The 26,781-nt window shown below is 32.7% G+C and overlaps 1 protein-coding gene across 2 annotated transcripts; it reads left to right on the top strand.

Annotated features, from left to right (window-relative positions):
* Window positions 1–203: 203 nt before the first annotated feature.
* Window positions 204–26,654, top strand: LOC119644546. 2 transcript variants are annotated; one of them, XM_038044114.1, is made up of 11 exons: window positions 204–294; window positions 2,476–7,711; window positions 16,601–16,702; window positions 19,106–19,189; window positions 19,369–19,505; window positions 19,590–19,763; window positions 25,292–25,446; window positions 25,523–25,670; window positions 25,754–25,933; window positions 26,023–26,163; window positions 26,287–26,654. In XM_038044114.1, exons 2-11 carry the CDS (start codon window positions 3,367–3,369, stop codon window positions 26,434–26,436), a joined length of 5,616 nt encoding a protein of 1,871 aa, XP_037900042.1. In that variant the 5' UTR covers window positions 204–294; window positions 2,476–3,366; the 3' UTR covers window positions 26,437–26,654. The 2 variants fall into 2 exon arrangements, with proteins under 2 accessions (XP_037900042.1, XP_037900043.1); XM_038044115.1 differs by lacking the exons at window positions 16,601–16,702; window positions 19,106–19,189 and having other exon boundaries at window positions 205–294.
* Window positions 26,655–26,781: the final 127 nt, after the last annotated feature.

Genomic DNA, 26,781 nt, shown 5'->3' with positions numbered 1-26,781 from the left:
TTGAGTAGCGGTTCACTTTCAAGCGAAATACTATAGAAAAGTTTTCAAGAAATTCTATAATGCAAATAAAAATCAAATTATTTAAAGCGTTGCTCTATTGTTAATATTATTAAAAAAAAAAAAAAAAAAAAAAAAAAAAAAAAAAACAAACAAACAATAAAATTAAAATTTTACCAAAGTTTCTTGAATTAAATATGAATTTTTTCCAGAACAAAAAAAAAATAAATAAATAAAAGAAGAAATTTTAAAACGAATTTCTAAATTCTTACGTCATAGTTCATGCTTTATAATTGTGTACGTATGTGCATTTTTTTTTTTTTTTTCTTTGCCTTCTTTTTTTCGCCAATGCAATGTTTAAGAAATTCTTATTAGTTTTATATATAACTTTTTGTTTTTTTTTTTTTGTTTTTTATGATTTAAACGTAAAGCATAAAAAGTCATTTGGTATTTGTTTGTTCTAAGAAGTCTTGCGAATTTTATTTTTACTATCAAACAAAGAATGGCAATGCATTAATTTTCTCATTCCATCCGTATTGCAAATATATAACTCAATGGAGATCTCATAAAGTATACTTAGTGGAAATTGACGTGCGATTCTAATGGGATATAATTAAATGATCTGTATGTGCACTTATTGTCTGTCCAAAGTTTTTTCTTTTTTTTTTTTTTTTTTTTTTTTGTTATCATCTCGGGTATCCAAAATTCGGTCTACATACGCACTACATACAACTTTCTTAGCCGTTTATTGTTATTATTATATAAAAATTTATTGCAAAAGAACAACTGTCTAAGAGTAAGCGAATAAATAAAGAAAATTTTAATAAATTAAGAAAATTTTAGACAAAAAGAATCATTGTCAATTTAATATTTGAAAAAAAAAAGCATTTATTTCCACTTGAAAGAAATTCTAACTGTCGTCAACAATATGTATTATCTGATGGGCAATTGTTTGCAAATACATTTGTTGAGAAATTTAAAAAAATTTTTTTTTTATTTATAAAAAACATTCATAATTCACTTATATAAAAAATCTAATAAATATAAAATAAATTATGAAAACAAATCTAAATTAAATAAAATTTAAAAAAAACAAAAATGTTAAGAAATTCAATTATTTATAATACAAATATATTGACGAGGCCAGCTAAGTGCAATAATGTAAAATAATCACGTGAAGAGGCTCTAGTGAAGTCATGCCTCTTATCGTAAGCGTGTTTCCGGCTGGCCGCGTGAGGTAAACTTTCAAATATGACGATTGCAAATAAAGATGACCGATATACTGACGTGCCTATGATGATTGTGAAATCGAACTAAAATGTATATATATATATATATATATAAAAACTGCCTGTTGCGGATTGCGATTATCGGCGACTTACGCTCACCATCCAACCTTTTCGGTCGCAAACATATCCGTAACAATCCGACTTAATTACGAAATAATAAAAACAAATATAATGTGCATCTTTCTTCGCCTAGTTTTCTCTTGATTCGAGAATACATAATATTTTATTTTTTCAAAATTATGATCAGAAATAATCTTCCCTTCTTTCTTTTGGTCTGATCTATATTTCAACTGTTTGTCCGAATTTATGATATACATTTATAATTTGAATTAAAACCGTTTTTCTTCTTGAAAGAATTGTGATAAAAGCGAACTAAAACGTTTTTAAGAGCACATATGACGTCAACGACCTGCAGGGACGATATCGGCAAAGCCATTTTGCATAGATGTTATTTCAGTGCAACTGTGCTCATTGTGCTCATTAAACCTGCAATTGCTTTGCTTACCAGCTGGTTTGTTGAAATTGAAAGCCACTTCGATCACCATTCATTGTTTTATTTGTACGCGTTATGTTACTTTATTTTATCCAAGATTTGGAAACATCGTTAGGCATTTGTTTTTGAAGTGCGCTCAAAAGCAATCATTTATTTAAGAAGAAGAGGAAAAAACAATGGCATTTTCAGGAGGTGTAAACAATTTTTTTTTCTTTCTTCTTTTGTTTGGAAACGAATAAGTAAACGAATCTAATAATAATGCAATATAAGCAAATCGTACGATTTCTCGTACTATATAGTTAATCGATTAGAATTATTTTTGAATAGGCATTTTTGAATAGTTCTGATGATGCCATTAAAATAAATTTCATTATCATGCACGGCCATGGATTGATGGGTTTGTCGAACTATCTCGTTCGTAAACAGATCGTGCCCAATATTCAATTCTGCGGGAAGCTCGCCGTTTTTCTCGCAATTGTTGTGAACGGTAGAAACAATTAGCAACAAGCGGTAGACTTTGCTGAAATGATGTAAATTCTTAGATAAGTCGAACAACAAAATTTACAATGCCCCTGTGTTTCGTTAGCAAATTCCAATAATAAATTCAACATGAGGCAAATCAATTTTAAAATTTTCTTCTTAAAAAAATAAAATTAAATAAATATTAAAGCTTTGGTGAAATTTTTTTCTATAAAGATTGTAGAAATCAAAAAAAAAAATAAATAAATAAATAAATAAATAAATATGTCTTCAAAAATAAAAATTATTTAGCGTCAAGTAATTTCAAAGCCGAACGGGTATATAAGATAAACAAAAAAACAAAAGCCAAGCAACTGAAACGCCATCAATAATTCATTTAATAAAGTTTTTGTTTTCATCTTACATAAGAATCGGAAGTAAACGACAAGAAGATTTGCGTGTGCTCAACCAAAAAAACAAAAAAAAAAAAAAAAAAAAAAAAAAACAGAAAGAAAGAACACAACAATTAAGCAAAAATGGAAAACCTAGTGCTTACACTGTGAATATGCATCAAGTGAAATGCATAAATAATACATCAGTACAATACATACAGTAGTACAACAACAAACATTTTCGAAAAACTATAAACAATGATATGAATGAAATATAAAATATTTGGAAAACGCGTAAATAAAATTTCACAAAAATTAAACGTGAGCAGACAACGTCACATGAAATTATTATAAGCAACATTCTTTGATTGGAATTCGCGAACGCAAGCAAATTCTCTATAGAAGTGTTCATGTTCGCGTTCACTGTGATAAAGTGGCTAAAAATAATAACAACAAGAACAAAATTTTGCAAAACCGAGAGTAACGACACGGGCACGAAACGTAATGCTTGCATGTATTTAGCATAACCACAACTGTGTGTGTACACATAAAGAATTCTACATAATTATCGAACAATATTTGTTGCCTTTTTCCTTACGACTTTTAATAGAATATTTTTAAAAGGTTTTACTTTAAGTTGAAATTAATAAACACTTCCTGTTACTGTGTTACGTGTTAAATAAAATAAAATAAATAAATAAATAAATAAATAAATAAATAAATAGATAAACCAAAAATGCCTCTATATGCCGATTCGAACTATTATTACAGCGGCGGTAGCAGCCAATTGTTTTCGCCCTATTACTCCGGCTCAACTACAAGTGGAGCTTATGGTCCATATTCCTCGGTCTATAATCGCAACATTGGCAGCAGTTATGTAATCCCTTTAACTTCCCCATCAAGAACTTCGTCCTCTTATAGTTCACATGGCCTCAGCTCATTACGTTATCAACCAAAATTGTCAACAATAACGGAATCTTCGCCTTTAATGAGCTCATCACTGCATACAAATCTTATGCCTTTAACTCGCATACAATCGCCAAAATACACAACATACAGTACAGTACATAGTGCAGTACATAGCAGTAAATATATACCGCCAAGACCGATTCTAATAAATACCGCCGATATTGACGTGTCTTCGAATCGCTATCGCAAACGTAAACAAGAAGAGAGACAAGAAAGATTGAGACAAATAGAGGCAGAGACTCAATCGCCCACTTCTTCGATAAGGAGGCGGGAAGAAGATATTGAACCCAAGGAAACAACTTCTCCTAGTCCCATCGATATTAATGCAAGCAGTAGTAATGAAGAACCTTCACGTAAATCTCGTTCCACTATAAAACGTAATCGGGCTGTTGTCCGTCTGTCTACCATTCGATCACGTAGTAAAGAGCGTTCAAACTTAATCGCAAGCAACGTAAACAAAGCAGTTGTCTCATCAGAGCCTAATGAACAGAATTTTAAAGATCAAGCGAGCGTTGATGATTTATCGCCTAATCGAGAAGAAGGAAAACCGCTTGCCATACCTCCTGACAATCAGCCGGATATGCAAACTTTTAATATGCCAACATTTCATGATATTTGTGCGGACATTTCTTCCGATAAAATTGACGATGATCTTAATGCAGGTGAACTAAGAAGACGAGCTTCGATTATTTGCAGCCAAGACCAAGAGCTAATGAATGAATTGCAAAAAACGCCTTCAGGCTCTTTTCAAACGATTCATCTTGATAGACGGGATAGTCACGAGAGTACGGCAGAGGCAGGTTCAAAGCGGCAATCAACGAAGCGTGGATCTAAAAAAGGCAAGAAAATGCGACACAAAATAACTGCCATGGTTGAAGTCGAACACTCCTCCGCAATATCACTGTCATCGGACTTATCAACGAAAGAAAAAGAAAATGAAGAGAAGTTACTATCACCCAAATCAATATTAACGGCTAGTGTTGAATCGATGCAAGAAGATCAGAAAGCAAATGATCTGCAAATCTGCAAATTGACTAAAAAGAAAAGCGTAAAGAAACTGGGAAAAACTAAGACACAAGACATTAAGCAAGAGACAAAAAATTCCCCAACGAAAAAACTCATTGTGAGGAAGGATCCAAAACCGGAAGTATTCACTTTCGATAATAATGTCATAGAAAAAATCAAAAAAGAAGATGAAGAACCGCATAAAGTTGGATTAAGTGCGGAAGCAAAAAATGCGTCTCAGATTATTTCTGACAAAATATCAGAAAGATCTCTTGTGAGAGTGGAAGAGACCAAAAATTCAACAGATTCTAATCAAAGTAAAAAATCAGAAGCACCGTTAAAAGAGCCCGAGATACCTCAACTATCCACATCAAGTTACAAAAAATTATCATCTTCAATAGATTTAACTACTCCGTCATCGAAAATTGCCGTTTTGGAGAAATCGAAATCGTTTCCAAGCGAGCAAACGCAGCCGCCTGTAGCAACACCAAAGCCAATAAAGAAAACTATCAAAAAGAATGACAGTGACGAAGACTTTTGGGCACAGATTGGAACACGCGAAACTCTTTACATGACTAATCGAAAGAAAACTTTGGTTGAACATCAACGCCAAGAACCGAAAAGTCTCTTCGAGGAACAACAATTGGATATATGTGAGGAAAGGGTCAGTTCGTCTGAGACGGTCAAAAAAGAATCCGAAGCTTTAGCATTAATTTCAAAAGAAAAATTATTTAAAACAACGAAAACAAAAGAACAGTCAACCAATAAAAATAACCCGGAAGACAGTAGACTTAAGACTTTCGCTGAGAAAAAATCTCCAGTCGACGTCTTGCAGGTAATATCGAAAACGTCAAAGTTAGTTACAGAAGACAAAAAAGATGAGAAATCTACGCAGAGAAATCCTGCAGTCGAAACAAAAGCTCCGATTGAATCTCTAACGTCAGCGCTTAAAACCTGCGAATCTTCAAAGCCTAATTGTGAAACAATGAAGGGAAACGAGATTGAAAACATTATAAAGAAAGAAGACAAACAATGTAAAAGTTCAATAGGGAAAGATTCAGGAGCTTCGTGTTCGCTTTTAGATAAAAGTAAAGACATTGATAACGAAGCACCAATGCAGAAGATAGCTGCGACTTCTAAATCCTCACTGGAAGGAGAGCAGTCTAAGAGGATTTCGGTTGAACCACCGAACGCAACTCTTAAAGAGGACTTAACAGCTAAGACAGTATCGAGTCTGGATGCAAAAGAACAAATCTTAAAAGAGCCGAATCAGAAAAAAGCTTTCATCGAGAAAAAAATGTCTATACCTATAAGCAAAATGGATAACCAAACGAAGGCAATCAATAAGTCAGAGACTCCTCCACAAACTCCAAAGACTCCGACAAAAGCAGCAGAAATTGCAAAATCTCCTGTAAGCAAAACAACTTTACTGAAATCTCCGGAAACAAAAGATGCAAAGCAACAACAACAACAACAAGTAACAAGTAATAAAGACAGAGAAATTCTAAAAACTGAGACTTCAAAAGCTCCGTTGACTTCATCCAAAATTCCACAAATGCCTGATGCACTAAAACACTCGGAAGAACAACAACAATTCAAAATTGGAGAGACTTTACATCAAGTTGAGGATTCGAGATTGAAATCGCGTCAAGATGAAGTTAATGAAGTTAAGTCTATTGATTCGGTGGATTTCGTGAAAGAGTTTAAAACGTCGCTGGCTGAGCAAAAGGCTCAAAATGATAAATTGGATAAAACGAAAATGCCAGTAATTGCGAAAAGCAACCAAGAAGCAATTGTAAAGGCAAAAACTACTACGACGGCAACGACAACGACGCCAACAAAAATAACCGGGCAAGCAGCCAAGTCACCTGAACAACAAAAGCAACAACAACAATATGAAATAAATAACAAATGCCCATTAGCTGAAAGCAAAAACAATAACAAAGGGGAGACAACGATTAATAATAATGCTGCCATTGCAGAGAAAGAACAGTTGGCAAAAAAGAGCACTTCGCCGAAGGAAGCCACTACTAAAACTCATCAACCACCGACCACAAAACAACCGGAAACGCTAAATAAAAAATTAAAGGAAATCAATAAAACCGATTTGAAATTAACGGTTAATGGCACAGCCAATACAGCAACGATGCCGCCAAATAAGACAAAGGGGGCGGCGGGCAAGAAGACGGCCGCGCCGAATACATCACCGCTTAAAAGTAAAACGAAAATCTCACCCAGCGGCGTCATTAATGCCGATCAGTTTGTAACAAAGGCACCGAATAAGGCGGGTGTGTCACCACCGACCAAAAGTAAAATAGCAACGTCACGCACAACAACAGCCACATCTGATACAGTAATAATTGCACAACTGACGTCATTACCGGACAATTTAAAAACTACATTAACGACCTCGCCGGCTGCGATACCTGCAAGTGCAACCACAACTACAACTGCGGCAGCAACGACAACCGATAAAAGTGGCGTCAGCGACATCAACACAAGCGGTGGCAATAATTTATCAAAGTTCGCGACAGTATCGAATTTGGCACAGTGTTTACACGACGTCGACGCCGATCTCGAAGATTATATACCATCGTCTGCGGAAAATAGCGATTTTACCGACGACAGTGATTTCGATCTTTCCAGTGTAGACGGTTGTGAAAATTTAACAGCAAGCATGAAGAAAAAACTTAAAGAACGTCGTAAAAAAGAGAAACAAGCCCAACAGGTGCGTTTCGATCCGCAAAAGAAAGTGAAAATTGATACATCGCGTAAATTATATGTTAAAGAGGAAGCACCGCGTTATCCGTTAGTCGCGACGCCACGTCCATTATGGAAACGTGAGAAAATCGTTTATCCCGATGATGATGATGACGATGATAGTGACGATGAAAGTGATAGTGAAGAAAGCGGCTCCACTGAGGAGACGGAAACTAGTGATGAGTGTACTACATCAGAAGAATATGAAGATGAATTGCAAACGAATAATACGGCCGCTGATGATCCAAATAAATTGAATGCCTCCTCAATTATACGTATGAGCACTAGTAGCAATGATTCAGGTTTCGAAGGTGGCACCGCACCAGCCAGTCCCAAAAAAATGTTGGGTAAGCTTTGTAAATTATCAAAGAGAATCCCTTTGATGAAAATGAACAAGATGAACAAAAACGATGATCATTTTATTGAAAGTAAAGGCAGAAATCAAAAAAGATTTAATAACAGTCAGGCTGAGAGAAAGACAATGCGAGAGAGAGAGAGAGAGAGAAAGAGAGCGAGAGAGAGAGAGAGAAACATTTTGATTTGTTTTGATTTCAAATTTGAAATGTTTATCTTTACAGATCACATATCAATCACATATGTACACATATTTATATACCTATGCATCTAATATACATTCATATATATATATATATATATATATATATATATATTCTGTTTATTTCACTGCATTTATGGTATATTTTAATTTTCCTTAAAAATGATGAAATCAACCGAAAACACAACAGGCGTCTGCACGTCACTGTATACGCATATGTATTGGTATGCGCAGATATATGCATACATATATATATGTATGTATGTATAAAAAGAAAATATATATATACATATATATATATATATATATATATATATATATATATATATATATATAATGATATATATGCATGTATATGTACGCATTTGTGTACCGAAAGTGAATCGTTCGCTTTTAACTTTCATCAAAAGCATTGCTTTTCCCAAGAATTGCAATAAATAATAATTTTCGCAGTTTATGCAACGAAATCCAATAAAATAAATTAATTACTTTAATGAAACGTTAACGTTAACGTTTCATTAATAAAATCGCATCCATCGATTTATCATCAAGATGATAAGATATAATGGCCGTATAACCTACTAAAAATCAATTAAAAAAGAAATGTCTTGTTGACAGACTTAATTATACTTAACTGAAAAATGCACTACTCGTGTGCATATACATTTTTTTAAAAATTCCTACTTTTCCGTAAACGATATTTTCGAATAAAAGTTCAATGACTTTTTTGTTGCACAATAAGATATGCAAACAGAGTTACAACAATTTGAATCGTGTAAACATATCACATAATCCACATATATACATATATACATATATATGTACATACATAAATATGAAATGCATTCGTTATCAAAAATGTATCTTCTCTACGGGAAGATGGCACAAATCATTTTTCATTACGTTTGCACCAACTAAACGTACACTCATCAAAATCTTCATAACATAAGCGAATTTTTTTCTCATTCATTCATCTTTCAGTTGAAATTGAAGGCGGGCGGAAAAAGAAAAAAACATTTTCAACAAAGTTTCACTAAGAATACATTTTCAAAAACTCATGTACAAAAGTAATTTGGATTCTACGATGAAAATCTTCACCGAAGCTAAAGAGAACTCTAAAATCGACAAATTTTTTACACTCATCATTGAACACTTTTTCCTTACACTGATGATGCGGACAAGTATGCATCAAGAATACAAAAAGTAAATATGTTTGCGCTTACTGGACATCGGTTCATGAAATTCCAAAAAAGATACGACTTTGGAAATCAATTCTGGTACTTATGCGTTCGGCATTGAATTACCAGAGAGAAATCTTAAGGAGCAGCCCCACACATCCATTCTTATAAACTCGCCCACAATAGCCGCAGAAACAAGATCAAAATTGGTCCCTTGCACTTCCTATATTAGTGGATTAGTATGCACGAGTTCCCGCATTCATATTTAAAAAGTTACCATGAATCGAATGATTTGGAAATGCATCTCTTGATCTATTTGAATTTGTTTCGTTAAGTAAAAATTACTATTTGATTGTATTCACACGCCCACAATTAATAAAAAACGCCACCTTCAGATCGTTCGCATTACTTGAAACTTTCACTTCAAACCTCCTACTCTTTTTTCATTAAGCTGATGCGCAATCAATTGCATTACGCGGTGCCGCATGAGTTCGTTTTCCTCATATATATATATATATACGTCGTGCTCCGATATATTCATAAAAATAAAAAAAAATAGAACGAACACATGTTCCCAAATAAATAACACATTAAATATAGCCCGCAATCTAATGTACGCATAATTTAAATTTTCAGTAGGATGTGAAAGGTAGGACGAGAAAAAAAAATGCATTTAAAGAAAATGGAAGAAAAAAAAAATGAAAATAAAAAAAGTGTTCTTAAATGCATTTTCTTAAAAATTTATTGTGAACGAACAGAATCATGAGTATCAGTAAATTGCATATAGCAACGCGGAAGCCAAGTGACGATCCCGCAAAAGCAAAAAATGCGTACATGCCTATGTAAGCGAATGCACTTGTGGGGGCGTTTTATTCTTGTACCTGCCTTATTACTGCTACGCAATGTGGAACAACGGTTATTTTTAAATGAAGCCCTCTTTTGAATTATTCTATTTTCATCAAAGCTTTTAAGTTTTCTTCGCTTTCCACTTTCATTTAATGTAAACTCATTTACAAGCAATTAATTATATTTCATTTAGTTTAAATTATTTAAAAGACAATTTTTCTTTATTCCCTCACACTCTTACGTTAAATAATATTTATACTTATACATTATTACATATACGCATTTAAGCGTAATTGAATTTAAGCGCAAGAATTAATAATTTTCACTCATAATTTTTTTTTTTCTTCTTACTACCGATAACGCCTTAAATAGTTTGCAAAGAAGAATATATATATATAAAGTGGTCGCAATACAAAGTCATTGTGAAAAGGAAAGGGTTACAACTTGTACTTAGCTAGAGATAGAAATTTTCGGGAGTACTACTGGCCCATACCAACAGAATGTACGATTTGTCATCAACGGCGATTACCTACTAACACAACCCTCCACGCATACATTTGTTCGACCAGTCTCCTCCGCGGTACCATCGTTACGTATTACTGCGTCTGGACTAGTTGCAGCTAGTACGTTCCCTTTGTATAATGGAATGGTCCATTGGTTTCCGTTTCCTCTTCTTTCCACTCAATTGTCCCTGTAACCGGCACCTTTGTCACAAAGCTGCTTACGACGCTGCAAGCTTCTGGTTTGCCGGTAATTCTCTGACCGATCTGACCGAGAACCGATCCCTGCGAACGCCTGCCATTATGTCGTGGAATACAATGCCGTTGTCACTATCTGCAAAGTAGCTCATCGCGAAGCTCATCGCACATGTCGGAGCTTTCATCGTAGCGGGAACCTTTCTAATGTCGCAATATTTTTTTTGCACCGCCGTTTCATAGTTCGCTTGCTATAACTTCAGCCGTGATATTAATCATCCGTTTATTTATTTTATTCTTCCCTGGCCACAATTACGGGTTCAGCCATATTAAAGAACTCTCCTAAGGGTTAAGTTTTTTAAATTCAGCTATTGTGGAGAAAGTCATTAAAGCACAGCAAACTTAGTAATTTTCAGTTTCAAAGTAGTAGTAGTAGTAGTAGTAGAAAGTTAGCATATTTTCACGCTTTAACTACTAGCAAAGTCTCAGCATAAAAACTGTGCCATTATCTATCGCATGTTGTATACGTTACACATAAAATAGTTACTTATAAGGTACGGTTTATCGCATTCAGATTCGAAACCGTGAACGCCGTCACAAGTCTATCTACAGCACTAAGCGACAAGTTTATTTGACATTTATAGTGGGCAGACCCGTTCTGAATCCGTTCCGCTGCTCCGAAAGAGCGGCTCTTTCCTTTGCTATTGCAAAGAGACGATTGTGTATAATCATCTCCGGCACCTTACCGATAGGAAAACCGTTTCATTGAGAGATTCACAAAAATATATGGACTGTCATAGGTAGTCATACGTGCTGGAGGTAGAAATGTTCGAAAGATACTGCTGGCCCGTACAAGCAGCAGGCACGATTCACAATCTATGACGCCTACACGTACTAAAATGCGTACAACCCCGCCCTCTTCCTCAACATATACACACCTATTCTATCACTTCGCCGGGAATGGTTCAACTTAGTGGTCTACCTTTCGACTCTCTTATTGGCTTCCACTTCTTTTTCTTTCCAGCTACCGTGTTGTTAAGCGTCGCATTTTTCGAAGCCCCTTTATTGCGCTGCAAACCTCAGTCAGACCAATGATATTGTTTAATGTGCCGCTCGGCTCCCGAACCGAGTGCAGCGAAATATTGTGTCTTTAGCATGCTCCCCCATATGAACTCGGCTTGGGTACATCTTGGGTGAACTGTCATGTCCGGATACTTGAGGAAATAACCGCGTCCGGTCAAAAACTACGTAAAGTTTTATTTATTTCTTCATGTGTTTTTTTCAATCCTTTTAATATACTTAGAATAAAAGCGAACGTCCACTTCCTTTTGCCGATCCTAAGCAAGAGAAGCCGTTCTTCGTTACTTATGGCGCTTGGGGAGTAGTTCTTCGCCTAGCCCCGGCTGATACGTCTCATCTCATCTACCAAAATATCGAATCGATTGCGTGTGTGCATGTAGACGTGTCAACCTATTTATGTATTTCTATATATTATAAAAGTCCCTACTTATAGGGAAAAATCTGTCATACATACGTGCTTAACTTTCTTACTATTGACTGTGCATATATTCACCTGAGTTCCCCAATCAAGTTACATTTTACTTTAAACTGTTATAGGAGTTTGCGAATTTTTTGAACCAAATTTTCAATCAATAAAATTTTATATTCAAAACTGCACATCCAAACATACGCAGACAAGCCGACAGATGGGCAGAGAAGCGGAGATCGCTAAGTAAACTTCAAATTTCTGGCTGCTAAAAACCAAAAGCCAAAAAACCAAAGCTAATATTTTATAAAATGAACTTATCAGAGATATCGTTATTTCATTCCCCGGAGACTTTACACATTTAGGTAAAGTTAAGATGATGATTTCAAAAATATTTCCATGAACTACAGCATATATTAAACTGAAGTTTAATAACAGCAATTGTAAGCAAACCGGAAACCTTTCGCTAAAATATTTCCTCTACTAGATCAGCTATTGGAACAGTGGATCTAAGAAGTAACAAAAGGTAAAAATCTTCATCCTCCTGAAACAACGGGAATGTTAAGTTTTCTGTCTTTAAGTTTTCTTTAGGTCATTTGCAGCGAAAATCCTTTCCTTGTTGAAATCTACGTTCTTGAGACCTCTCTCTCAAAGCCGATAATCGTTTTTTACCTTTTTATTTTTATCTATTAAATATTCCCTCTTTCTTACTATCGTTACTTAATCTCCATTGTATTTTGCAGTAAATTTTCGTTATTTGTTAAATGTGTTATGAATTTGAAAGATGGCTTTGTAATCGATACAAATTTAATTAGAAATATGCATCGCTATCTTAGATGAGAATTAAGCAACGTTCAATTCAATGGGAACCCAATCAGAGAGAAAGCATTGTTCGCTTTCTTGTCGCCCAGTTGTCTGTCCTGTCCTTGGTCCTGTTGGTCATAAAAATGAAGAAGAAAATTTGAAATTTCGAAAAAGGAGTTGAGGTCTTCACAAAAACTCATCCGCATGAAAATATTTTTGCGAACAAGTTCCGTTCGAATATACAACTTAAGCTCCCTACAAAATATCCGATATACTTATTGCTATATTTTTTTTGTTTTTACTTAAGGAAAATATTTAAAGATCAACTATTATGTAAACTATTACGAGGTAAAAGAGAGATTGCAAGCAGTTCTGTAGGCTACTGAATAAAACTGTGACTTGTTGGCGAACGTACTAACATTACGGCATACGCAAATGTGTATGAACACAACATAGTTTCTTGGCGCTTTAAATGGATCTAGACCGAAAACAAAAAAACCCCGTTTGGGCGAAACTTTGCTTCTTTTGCTTCGTTCGAAGCTAAATATTGACCAATGGTGGATAGTTGTGCAATTTGGGCAAAAAATGGGCGCATTATGCTTATAAAAAAAAGAAAATGTGTACCGTTAACGACAATTATCAGCTTGATAGCAGCCGGGTCCGAATTAAACGATGGGGTTACCTGTACGTCTGATTGTGTAATAAATTTTAGAAAAGCGACAAAAATACAAAAATACTTTGTACATATGTACAAAGACTTTGTGTACGGTATCACTATAGTGATATATCAAATTCTTTACAGGTATGTAAATATGAAACCGGAATTTTTGCATCACAAAATGCACGTTTATTGTATGAAAATAATAAAAGAAAATATTTTCTACAAAGAATTTCGTTTTTTTCACCTGTCTGACAATGTTTTGTTGCGAAACCAAAAAAAAAACCACTCATCGACCCACACATTTCTCTACATTTGCGCAAAAGGGAGCCCGCGACGCAAAGCGGTCAATAGGGACAACTCGGGCTTGATAAGTAAGCCGCATTGGCTATCACCCGCCCAATTAAGTTCTTCCCACATATAGCAAATCTCGTTTTGCTGTATGGATGGATGGACGGACATCATATAAACGAAATGATCTTGTATTGCGTCTTTTGATATTTTCTGTGAATAGCGAACAACTTAAAGCAATTATTTTTTATTGATAGCGTTTGATACCTTTAAGAGCTGATAACACGCCAAACCCTTCTAGTCTCACCAAGCGTAGGGAGAATATCTTCATATCCCCTACCAAATTCCCCGATTCAATGTCATAGTCAATGTGAATAATACGCCAAGATTTTTGCATTACGATACACATTGCTATTGCGGTTATTTACTGGGCTGGTATTAATAGAAAACTGAGAATGTATACCTTCTACACGTCGCATTAAATTCATCTATGGGCAATTTCTATTCAAAATTCCACCAAGTCAGTGTATAATCCGGATTATAATTGTGACAAACACCAGCAATTCCTTAACTAATCGACTTGAGAGAGCTTTCGGTAGAAGATTTCAGTAATTTTGTATTTCGTAAGCGTATGTATGTATGTATGTATGTATTTAAATATTCAGTATATTAAATGTATGGATATCACGTAATCACACGTAAAGATTAGTAGAGTAAATGCAATTTTTTTTTGATATATGAAAATACGTTTCATGCTTGTATTTTCTAAAAGGAGAATAAAAAATTTTTTTTTTGAAAATTTTTGATAAAATTTCAAAGAATTACGAATAAATAAATATTCTTTGATTGGGAAAATTGATTCAAAAAATCAAAATCTTCGATATCTTTTGATCTATCGTACACGATATTCATACAACAATTAAAACCATATCTTATACAATTGTACAATTATTCATAAAACGACTATTCCAATATAGGGTTTTTTATGGGAGGCGGTCGACAAAAACAATCCGAACTAAATTATTTTGCATAGCATTCATTCATTCTTGCATCCAGGATAATGCAAACATGTCATGGTTTAAATATAAAGAAAAAAAAAAAACAAGATGCCGAACGGACGGAGAGATAAGCTTAGATCGATACAATAAAATGTGAATCTATGTTAAGTCCTCCCGGGTATTGCATACATTCATATAAGCATAACACACTCACGTACCGCAAGCTGTATAGGATGAACTCTACAAAAAAATAATAAAAAAAATACTCATTAAATGTTCATTTTGTACAAAGGCAAAGGAAGCAAATTAAGCAAATAAAAATATGTAATTAAATCGTTTAATTTATTTTAGAAGAAATTTTATTTACTAAACAAACAAATTGAAAAACAAGCAAAAAAAAATGAAGTATTTTTATACATTAATTAGTGAATCGAAGAAACGTGAATGTTTTCTAATGGGTCAGTGATTTCGCTTAATAGCGATCGTAATGTAAATGAAAAACTTAGTCTCAATGTTTACTTTTATGGCCTTCATTAGCGATTAGATTTTACAAAATTAGAAAATAAAATCCAGAAAAAAGGCAAAGAAGAAGCAAAAAACAAATGCTATTGCAAGCGAATTCTGCTTAAAATAACCAACGTTAACAAATATTTGTGATACGTAATTAAAAAATAAAAAAAAAAAAAAAAAAAAAAAAAAAAAAAAAAACTACACAATAAAGAACACGCTTATATATTTTAATTTTATTGTATATGTATATGTTTGACTTAAATATACATATATATATATATATATATATATATATATATATAAAAACGTCACGAACATTTTTGCCCAAGGCGAAGTAGCTCCTACCGTAGCACTTGCCATCAATTGATTAAACAATTAAATCACAAACAAAAAGAAAAAAAAAAATTATAAATAGGTTATCGAATAAATAGAACGGCATAGAACATCTCTATACCCAACGACGTAGGTGGTTATGTCATTGCATTTGCAATACCCATCAACAAAGCGGTTAGATATTCGTAATCGACGTTTAATCGATTAATCAATCTTATCCGTCCTATTCAATTCACCTATTCGTTTGTTGTCTGCGTCGTTAGCACTCGCGGCACTTGGCCAATATGTCTTTTGTTTCATTTCCGAGATCAGGTTTAAAAAGCCCACTGAACATAAGCGGGTTGTTGAGCTTTCAAAAAAAAAACAAAAAAAAAAAAAAAAATTAAAAAATAGGAAAAAATTATTTTAAAATATAATTCTCATCCGATCAGGGTGATTAAGTCATTTTAGACAAGGACTTACATCATTTCCAAAGTTTCCAAAAATTGTCTTAGACAAGAAACTAACAGTATTTGAAAATTTTATACACATTATTATATAGTTGTGCTGATAGGTAGGTATCTAGGATTCGCCTTAATATGATAACAATTTTTATACCTGTCCCCCTATATGCATACAAACATAAGTGGTTATATAAAAAAGCTGTCGAGTCAACAACAGCGAGAGATTAAGAATACAAAAATTCAATTAATTCATGATAAATGTGTTATTAAAAGTATATTAACAAAAAATAAACAAAACAAAAACAAAAAAGAAGAAAAATTATTTGGTGTTTTTTTTTTTGCAACAATTAATTTTTCGTTTGATTTTCTCGATAAATTTTTACTTATTGATAACGTAACTAACATATGTCCTCGCAAACATTCTCATTCATTTTCCAGAGTGTGACGTTAATTGTCATAAAAAATGTGAACGTCTTACGGCCAACTTGTGTGGCGTCAATCAAAAATTAATTGTCGAAGCACTAGCTTCGGTTAAAAGAGGTAATAAGGTCACATTGAATGTAAAAAGACAATGAACGCTTATGCGAAAATATTTTAGCAATCGCTGAACATCACATGATTTACTTAGCGACGGAAACGCGCGTATAGTACTCTCTAGACAATTAATAGAATAATTAATCATGTAAAGGAAAAGAAACGTGATGTTTAGGGAATGCTGGCATATGTGCCGTTGCGGCTAACAAATGGTTTTATTTTTTTAAAAGAAACGCAAAATCAACTTAAAAAAGAAAAAAAGAAAAAAAGAAAAACCGAAAACATTTTTTTTTGAATTTGAAACAAAATTTTCAGCAAAAAGTTAACTATTGCATATTCTAAAAAGTATTGAGCCACTTTCTCCCCAAATAAATAAATCTATAACTTGCAATAGATTAGCAAGTACGTCATTCGACAGCTGTCTGAGCTGTTTGAGGGCTGTTTGAGATAAGCCACAACTATTAGAATTCTCAATAGGTCAATAAAAATGTTCTTCTTCCATACGATCATATATATATAATTTCGACAAGAGGTCGAATGATTCATCAAGCCTTTAGTATTTTTGCTTTTTTTACGGGGCCGATGTCAAAACCAACCTCCAAATGCTCGGTTCGGCTGTTCGGCGGTTCCATTCGAAAATTTCGATCATCAAAGTCTTCCCTGAAGAGGGTTAGGTAATTAGTTAAAGAAAAATTACAGTTTACTTAGCAAACCGGTATTTAAGCACAAAAAATCACGAAACAGTTAAACATACAACAGACGGGAAACAACCGTAGATCGTTTATAGAAAAGCGGCTAAAGAATGCTGCAGAGTCAGAAGAGTCGGAAAGACGTCATTACATTTAATTTTTTTTTGCAGTTGACTAAAAAGGCTCTTTCTGATGTTTGCCAATACAAGATTATGAGAAACGATGAAAAACACTGCAGGGGCACGAAGTGCGCCATTAAAGGCTCTACACCTCTAGTAAAAATGTTAGTAACACCAAGTAGAAACCGTAGTATTTATGAGCTGCTGCATAATCAAGTTAAGAAGCGCGACTGTTATGTTTGCATTAGTGGGCTCTCAATCTTTAGTACCGTAGACACAGACCTTAATTACGATAGGTGTACGACTGTAGATTTAATGAATACTTGGCGCTTTTTGATCGAGCTTACGCACCAGTCATGCTGCAGCCGCTCGCCATACCCTTTTTCAATATTTCTTTATGACCATCACTTTGCTATACATATATTAGACATATCCTGAGTGATTGGTCTCCTTAGAAAAAAAAAAAATCAAGTCCACCCTAATGTTCAGGTAGATTATGCTGCTTAAAGAAGCGATCTATTGCGTTGATAAACCCTATGTTAGAGCAACTGTACTTCGTGGCTTCAGAATAGAAAAAGTGAATGAAATTTTTTTTTATTATTGAAAATTTGATAAACATTTCCTAGTTTTTAAAAATTTTTGTAAAAAATTTTAAAAGTAATTCTCCAAAAAATTGCAAAAGTTCATTTTCGCTTTATTCGTAAAAATTTCCGATACGAATATTGTATAGAAATCGATTAGATATCTATTTTCAGAGAAACGAAAAATTTATCTTTAATAATATTTCGTAAAAACCTTTCGTTCTCTAATTATATTTTATGAAAATTTTCATAAAAAATCCCTTCTTCATGTTTTCCATAAAAGTATTCATCACTTTTTTTTTACATAGATTTGAAAAAGTTTTCACACTTACAGGCAAAAAAATTATATTTATATCACAAATAAATAAAAAAAATTTTTAAATATTTCCCAAAAAAGAAAAAAATTTCAAGTTTTATAAAAAAAATGGAAAAAACAACTTTAACTTTATATAAAAAAAACTTATTACATAAAAATTTAAATTAAAAATTTTAAAAGTTTCATTCGAAATTTTAATATAGATATTTTTTTTTATAAATCAATTTTTAACAAATTTTTAATTTTACATAAAATTTTTATAAAATTTTTACATTTAAAATAATTTTTATCTCAAAAAGAAAATGTTATAACAAATACAAAATTGTTATATAAAAAATTTTTTATATATGCAATTTTTTTATATAAATTTATAATTTTTTTAAAATTGATTTATACCAAATATTTTTATATAAAATGTCTGTGTACAAATTATCCGCAATGAATATTTATTTTTTTTTTGCAAAATATTTACAAAATATTTCTATATAAAATAATTTCATAAATATTTTCGAAAAAAGAAAAATTCTATGAAAATTATTTAAAAAAAAAAAAAAAGTATTTTTTTTCTTTCGATAAAATTTTTTCTAAATTAAGTTGAGTGTAAATGACGTTTCTTTTGAATCAATACTATCCGCCCCTGCATATGTACATATGTGCAGTTTTTCTAAATATACCTAAATTGTTTTTTATAAATTATTGAACAGGTGCTCGCGACACGAGAGAGTCACCCAGTACACCGCCCAGTTCAAATCCCGCTTATAAAATCGAAACAAATGAAGAACAAGATGGTAGGTTATAAACAAGAAAAGATACGAGAGACTATATATATAAAAATGATCATCAATTTTGTTTTTTATCCAATAACATCCTATCTATCTATATATTATTATATATGCAATATAATTCGCATCTGTTCATCTATAGTATTTTTATTATTATTATTATTATTATTATAATTATTATTTAGAAACCTCATATACATACGCACAATTCCAAAAATCTGGACGTTTTACAGCACCAGCCACAATAATACCTAGATTTAAGAATTATTCAGTTGAAGATTTCCATTTCTTAGCCGTCCTGGGCAAAGGAAGTTTCGGTAAAGTAAGTTTTATATCGGATAGGAGGAATATCCCTTTACATATATATGTGTATGTATTCAAATTATCATAAATTTTATCGATTAAGGTACTTTTGGCTGAATTACGTGATACTACATATTATTATGCAGTAAAATGCTTAAAAAAGGATGTTGTACTCGAAGATGACGATGTTGATTCAACATTGATAGAGCGTAAAGTGTTGGCCTTGGGTACAAAGCATCCGTATTTGTGTCACCTGTTTTGTACATTTCAAACAGAGGTAAGTGAGTGACTGAGCGCGCATAAAGCGATAGCATCGTTTAATTTTTCGCTAACGATCATTTATCAAAACTAAAGAGACTAAAACAACAAAAACAACGAATAACAAAACAAAAACACGTACTTATACTAAATATAAATAGATCTGCAAGAACAAAAAAAATAAATAAAAATAAAAATAAATAAATAAATAAATAAATAAATATATTTTCTGTGGATTATTTACAACAGTGATTTATGTGACTCGATTACGATTTTTTTTTCGTCTCGTTTGAAATGTGTTTCAAACGTTTTATATTTAAAAATAAATAAAATATTTGTGATTAATGTTTTATTTATTTTAATTGCCTAAAAATACTCTTTCGTACCCACCACCAAGCCGATCAATCATGATTATAAAAAGAAAAGTAACAGATCGAATCTTGAATGCGACAACTAACGGACTCTTCTTAACTACTACTGTCTGCCTGTTATTACAAGAAAACAAGTTGAGATTGATTGATAGATATTTCTCTTGAAAGTTATCAGTTATCGAATTATTGAAATTCTCAGGGCATTCCATTAAACATAGCAATCAAAAAATGGATGTGCGGAGTCGCAAATAAAAAGCATAGAAGAGCGATGCATATAAAACCTTGCACATCTTTAAATAAAATGACATTCGTCTAAAAACATAGTTAGGCAGGCCGTCCATTACATGTTATGTGTACTTTTGCTTTGTACACCTACCTGCCTCTTGCGAACTGACCTTGTAACACGAATATTTATCCCTAACTATAGCGAAAAGTTGGACCATTTATAATAGTAAAATGATTATTGATAAAAGTCAAGTCTCTTTGGTGAAAGCAAATAAAAACATTAAAGTGAGACACGGCCCACCATTTAAATATCTTGCGTCAATTAGTTTAGTATAGTTATTATATATATATAAGGACTTTTCAAAACAAAATCTTTATAGGCGGGGTGATCGAAAAACTGAACCGATCCGAATCATTTTCGATAGCTCTCATTGTTGGGCGAGAAAACGTTATTGCGCCAACCAACTTTCATCATAGTATCTCAAAAACTGCGCCCTGTAGGCTGAATACAAGAAAAAAAGGGCGGACAAACGGACTGATCGTTCGAGATAATTGTAGTTGAATCTCTTTCAAGTCCTTCTGGCTATTGTTTACATATCTTTGTATTGCAAACGGTTTATGGTCTAATGACTTTGATCAGCTGACTAATACTATGTGTTTGTGTGTTATGTCAATTAGTGATTATTTACAGAGGCACAAAAGCCTGAAAGGATACCTTTTCACTATCTTAACAATGATGAATAAACGATGGTAAGAATGGTAAGAATTCTTAGAAATCTATAATGACTTAAGCGGACAGCCTAACATGCATACGTTACAACAGACAGTATGCGCGATTACATAAATGCGATTATTGACTTCAAGTCGTTACTGCTTGTTGACGAGCGCATAGAGCGCAATTGTAGCTCTAGAATGGGGGGAGGGGGGGGGAACTTGAACGTAAAATCATATTTCTTCTGCTAGACAAAGTGTTAGGGTCGTAGTCATTGTAGTCATGCATGTACAAACATGCATAAGGAATGCAACTATTCACGTGAATTGGTTCAGTATTGCTTTCACTTTTCTTACGAATCTCGATTCGATTGCCTCGAATCGAATCGAATCGAATTGATATGAAAAACATATGCGTATTATATTAAATCAATCCGTGACGGGTATTAAAAGAGATTCGTTTTTACGTTAAGGCATTAAATAATATTTTCGCATTTATTTTCTTGCAATTTTTGATATTTTTTAAAATAAATTGTTATTATTTGGCAGAGACACGCGTGAACGGTAAATTAATTTTCAATTCATTAGCTGAAAAGGTGAAATTCTAAATTTAATTTTACATTTTCTCTCGCCCAAGCAAATGACGGTCATTAATTTTTAGCATCATAACCCAAGTGAAAAAAAAAAACAACAACAACAATAACAACAATAACAACATAAATAAATAAATAAATAAAATAAAATAAAATAAAATAAGTAAATAAATAAATAAATGAAACGAAATGTGTGCGTAAATGTTTATAGTAAGTATAGTAAGTGTGCCTTTGATTATCATGTTCTTACAACAAATTAGCATTTTAACAACACACTCTGAATGTGATATCTCGCCTACCTAACGGGCAAATGTGAATGCCAATGACCACATTTTAGATCAGGGTACACACACAGAACGCTTTTGATGATGAACTACATTTTCTTATAATTAGGAACTATCGAGACGAGAAAAACCAAAAAAAAAAAAAAAAAAAATATTATTAGTTTAAGTGCATAAGCATTTCTATTTACATCTGTACTTATGTTTGTTCTCAGAGGCGTGTGTTAGATATCATTCATCTTATCTTACTCACACACTAACATTATACTTATATATTTTATTGTTCATTGATTATCTAAAAGATTTGCTTTAAGTTACATAGGATTTCTAACTTGATTAAATTATGCCTTTATTGCGTCCATGCACAATTAGAAGTGAAATCGCCGACAAATGTCGCTTTCATCGCTGTCATCGGCGATATTTATGCCTACATTTTATTAAAGCGCATACTTATTGAGCAGTACACATTTCAAACATAGGCGTATTTGTGTTTTCGAAAAGACAAAAAATTTACCTTACAAAAAGCCTTAAGAGATAAAACAAATAAGCGAAGACATCCGAGATGATTGCAAAATTACTACGGCGGAGTTTTTATTATTCAATTAAATTTTACCAAAAAAACAAACGAGAGCCCTTTTAATCAAATCCTCTCGATATTTGATTGGTAGGATTGGTAAAATTAATTCAAGACATTTCGCGGAAGTTCGATAGCCATACGATTTCCATATATATAATATATATCGATGAATACAAACGATTACAATCTCAAAATTTTATTCAAAATACCAAAATTGATCAATAGCTTCTTTTTTTATTACTCTCTCCAGATTAAATTCAAAAATTCCCCAATCGAAATAAAGGTTCGCCCACAATTAACAATCCACGGATTTAAAAATGCGTTTGTAAATAGAAAATGGCCGGCGAAACCCAGCAAAATGGATATGATTTCACATATCATTATATTCATAGAACGCTTATCGTGTCCTTTGCTGAGCGAAGGCAAAAAATATCCATACATTATGTCACATATCGTATATATATATATAGAATGCTGATCGTATCCTTTGCTGAGCAAAGTAAACATATACATACATTATGTCACATATCGTCCATTCATAAAACCTATATCGTATCCTTCTCCCAAGCTAGGGTTATTCGAAAACATTGAGCCTAAGATGGTAGCGCTTAGTCTAAAATATCGTTGCATACAAGTGTTGATTGGATTAATGAAATCAACAATAAGTTTTTACCTCTCGAAAGCTTTATGTCTATTGAAACTACGTAATGTACACATAAGTGAAAACAACGCATGTTTTCACCATGCATTTTATTGGATATATACATATATATATATATATATATATATATATATTGTTGTTTTTTTGTTGTTGTTGTTTTTGTTTTGCTGTTTTTTTAAAATATTTTCTTTTTTTTTTTTTTTTTTTTTTTTTTTTGGTAACATAAGTTGCATTTTTACATTGACATATTTTGTTTTTTTTGTACAGAGTTTTGTTAATGCCATCAGACAGTGAGATAAACAAGAAATTATTTATGAAAAATGGTTTTTATTAAGGTGTGATTTCAATGATAATGAAAAAAAATTCTAAAAAATATTGAAAGACAAGGAAAAATTTATAAATTGCTTTATACAATCTTTTACTCACACACACTTTAGTTAGTTTTTTTTTTTTATTTTTTACATTTGAAAATTCCCAAGTAAAATAATTAGATTCGGTCGTGACCGAATCTTTTATACCCATCATAATCTCCATTTTCGCAAATTTTTGTATTGGTGCCACAGCAGCACCCATAGAATATGTACATTTATCGGCTATAGTTTTATAAGCAATGAAGAAAAAACCAATTTCTGTTTGCAAGACAGAGGGGTTCTTAGTTTAGGCTGTGGGCGTGCCCTTCGACCAATTTGACACATTTTCAATACCAACCTGCGTACAAGAAATTCCAATCTTTACAACAGACATTGCACAGGCGCGACAGACGGACACGCTTAAATCGATTCAGTATTTGATGCTGATCAAGAATATATAAATAACGTGTGAGCACATCACTAATGCATCCGTAACCGAATAGGCTAACGGAGCTTATGCCATGTAGAGAGTTAGTTCAGTGTAAAGATGCCATCACGTGGCAAAGATAAACTAATCGATTTAATTTAAGTACGACGTCGGTAATACGCGCGGATTAAAAAATTCATAGTTGAGCTTACATTGGCTAAGTTTTATTAAGCTCTTGCATGTATTTTGATGATGTTTTAACTCGAAAAATGTATTTATTAATACAAATTTGGTGCAATGGTGTATGCTAATCAAGATATTTTCCACCATTTTCTGCAATTATACACGATACCGTGTCGAGAGAATGCCATTGGTTTGGCGGCGTTCCAATCATCGGCTCATTTTCGCACTCTTCGGTATTTCGAAATCGCATGTCAGTCAAGCCATGCTGCATCGATCTAAACAAGCGGTAATCATAAGGCACTATCTCTGGAGAGTAGGCCGCGTGCCACGAGGAACTCTCCATTCGAGCTACAGCAATACATCCCTGAGAATCTTGAAATGTATGGCTGAGCGATATCACGCCGGAGCATGATTTTGCGTCCACATCGTTTAGTTCGTTCAATTGACGTCGGCAGGCATCTACAGTAATAATGGCTTTTGGTTTTAGCAGCTCGTAAGACACTACACCTTTCTGATGCCATCATGGCCACAAATATTGCGCTTCGGTATTAATGTGAATGGCTCTCCTGGGCTAACCCGTAGTCACAGTTCGTCACCGAAACGCTCTCTTTGTGTGCCTAGCAAGTAATGAAACTGTCATATTGAGATAATTCGAAATTTCAGTCAATTCGTATGGTTAGCTGTGTTCCTCCGTTTGGATCTTTCCCATGCACATACATGCAAACGTACCGAAACAGTTGATTCATGAACTGCTAAGCTGTTCGAAGGCTCTTTGCGAGTTTAAATTGGGTTTTCGTCCAAAGCAGTCGTGCAATCCATTGCCATCGAAATGTTTTCGTACTCCAGGGAGTTCTTTGTCCTATGTGGGTCAAACTCATCGAATTTACTGGTTGTGTACACATACTTGGCATTTTTTTAGCATTTCACAACCAAATATATGTCGCTGATCAAAATACATGCAAGCAACGATTATAAAAAAGGATACGTTTCTTGACCGGCTTCTTCTTCCTAACGGAGATTACAAATTGTTATGCTAAAAAACGATGTCTTTGTAATTTCAAAAAATATTAGTTTCCCAAATGATCCCCTAAAGATTAATACGATTTACTTTGCCAGAGAGATAGTCTAAGTAAGTTTTTGTAAATTTTCTATCCGTTTTCGATTACAGAGTCATTTATTCTTTGTGATGGAATATTTGAACGGTGGTGACTTAATGTTTCATATACAAGAGAGCGGACGCTTCACGGAAGAGCGGGCCCGATTTTATGGTGCCGAAATTATATCAGGTCTAAAATTCCTTCATAAAAAGGGTATAATTTATAGGTAAGTAAATTTTAATAGAAAATAAGTTAATAAATATATATTATTAAGTTATTAATAATTGTTACAATTGAACCAGAGACCTCAAGTTGGATAATGTATTGCTAGATTATGAAGGCCATGTACGTATCGCTGATTTCGGTATGTGTAAACTACAAATATATCTCGATAAAACAGCAGACAGCTTTTGTGGTACACCCGATTATATGGCGCCTGAAATTATTAAGGTTTGTTTCGCCTTTTTCAAGTCTCCCTATCTCTTACAAAAAAGTAATAATCAAAAAAAAAAAAAAAAAAAAATTAAAAATAGGGCGAAAAATATAATCAAAATGTTGATTGGTGGTCGTTTGGTGTTTTACTATATGAAATGCTGATCGGGCAATCGCCATTCAGTGGCTGCGATGAAGATGAACTATTCTGGTCTATATGTAATGAAATTCCATGGTTTCCTGTCTATATATCTGCCGAAGCTACCTGTATCTTGAAAGGGGTAAAACACAATCAATCAATTAATTAATTAATTCTTTAATTTAATTTATACAATAAATTTCTCCTTTCCTCCATTTCATTGCCGCATAGCTACTGGAAAAAGATTATACGAAACGTGTAGGATCTCACTATAGTCCGGCTGGAGATATATGCGGCCATATTTTCTTTAGACCAATCGACTGGATTCTATTAGAAAAACGACAAATTGAACCACCATTTAGGCCACAAGTTGTAAGTATCATTAATATATATATATATATATATATTGTTATTTTTGTTGTTGTTTGTTTTTTTTTTTTTTTTTTTTGGCAGAAAATAAACATAAATTTTCTTTTTTTTTATGATATTTTATAGAAACATCCTTTGGATACTCAATACTTTGATCGTGTTTTCACACGGGAACGTGTACGTCTAACTCCTATCGATAAGGATATATTGCAGTCTATGGATCAGAAACAATTTCTGGGCTTTACGTATACCAATCCGCATATAACGTTAGATTAAGAAAGAATTTTAACAAGAATTGATTCACTATAATGAATCCTTTCTTATACGCTACGTTTTTTTTTTTTTCTCTCTTTTTTGTAAATTTTTTTTTATCTTATTTTTCTTCTTTTTGCTTTTTTTTAATTTTTTGCTCTGCTTATAAATATCTGTCTTAAAAAAACCAGTATTTATATATAAAAACATTGTTTAAACTGTAGCTGATATATATATATATATATATATATATATATATATATATATTAATATGTTTTATTTTATTCATATACATATGTTATTTATATATATATGTTTAATATATATATATGTATATAAATTATTTATATATATATTATATTATTTTTA

Source organism: Glossina fuscipes, unplaced genomic scaffold, assembly GCF_014805625.2.
Source record: "Glossina fuscipes isolate IAEA_lab_2018 unplaced genomic scaffold, Yale_Gfus_2 0, whole genome shotgun sequence".
NCBI lineage: Eukaryota > Metazoa > Arthropoda > Insecta > Diptera > Glossinidae > Glossina > Glossina fuscipes.
The sequence above is the reverse complement of the archived record's forward strand: the minus strand, read 5'-3'. Positions and strand labels throughout refer to the sequence as shown.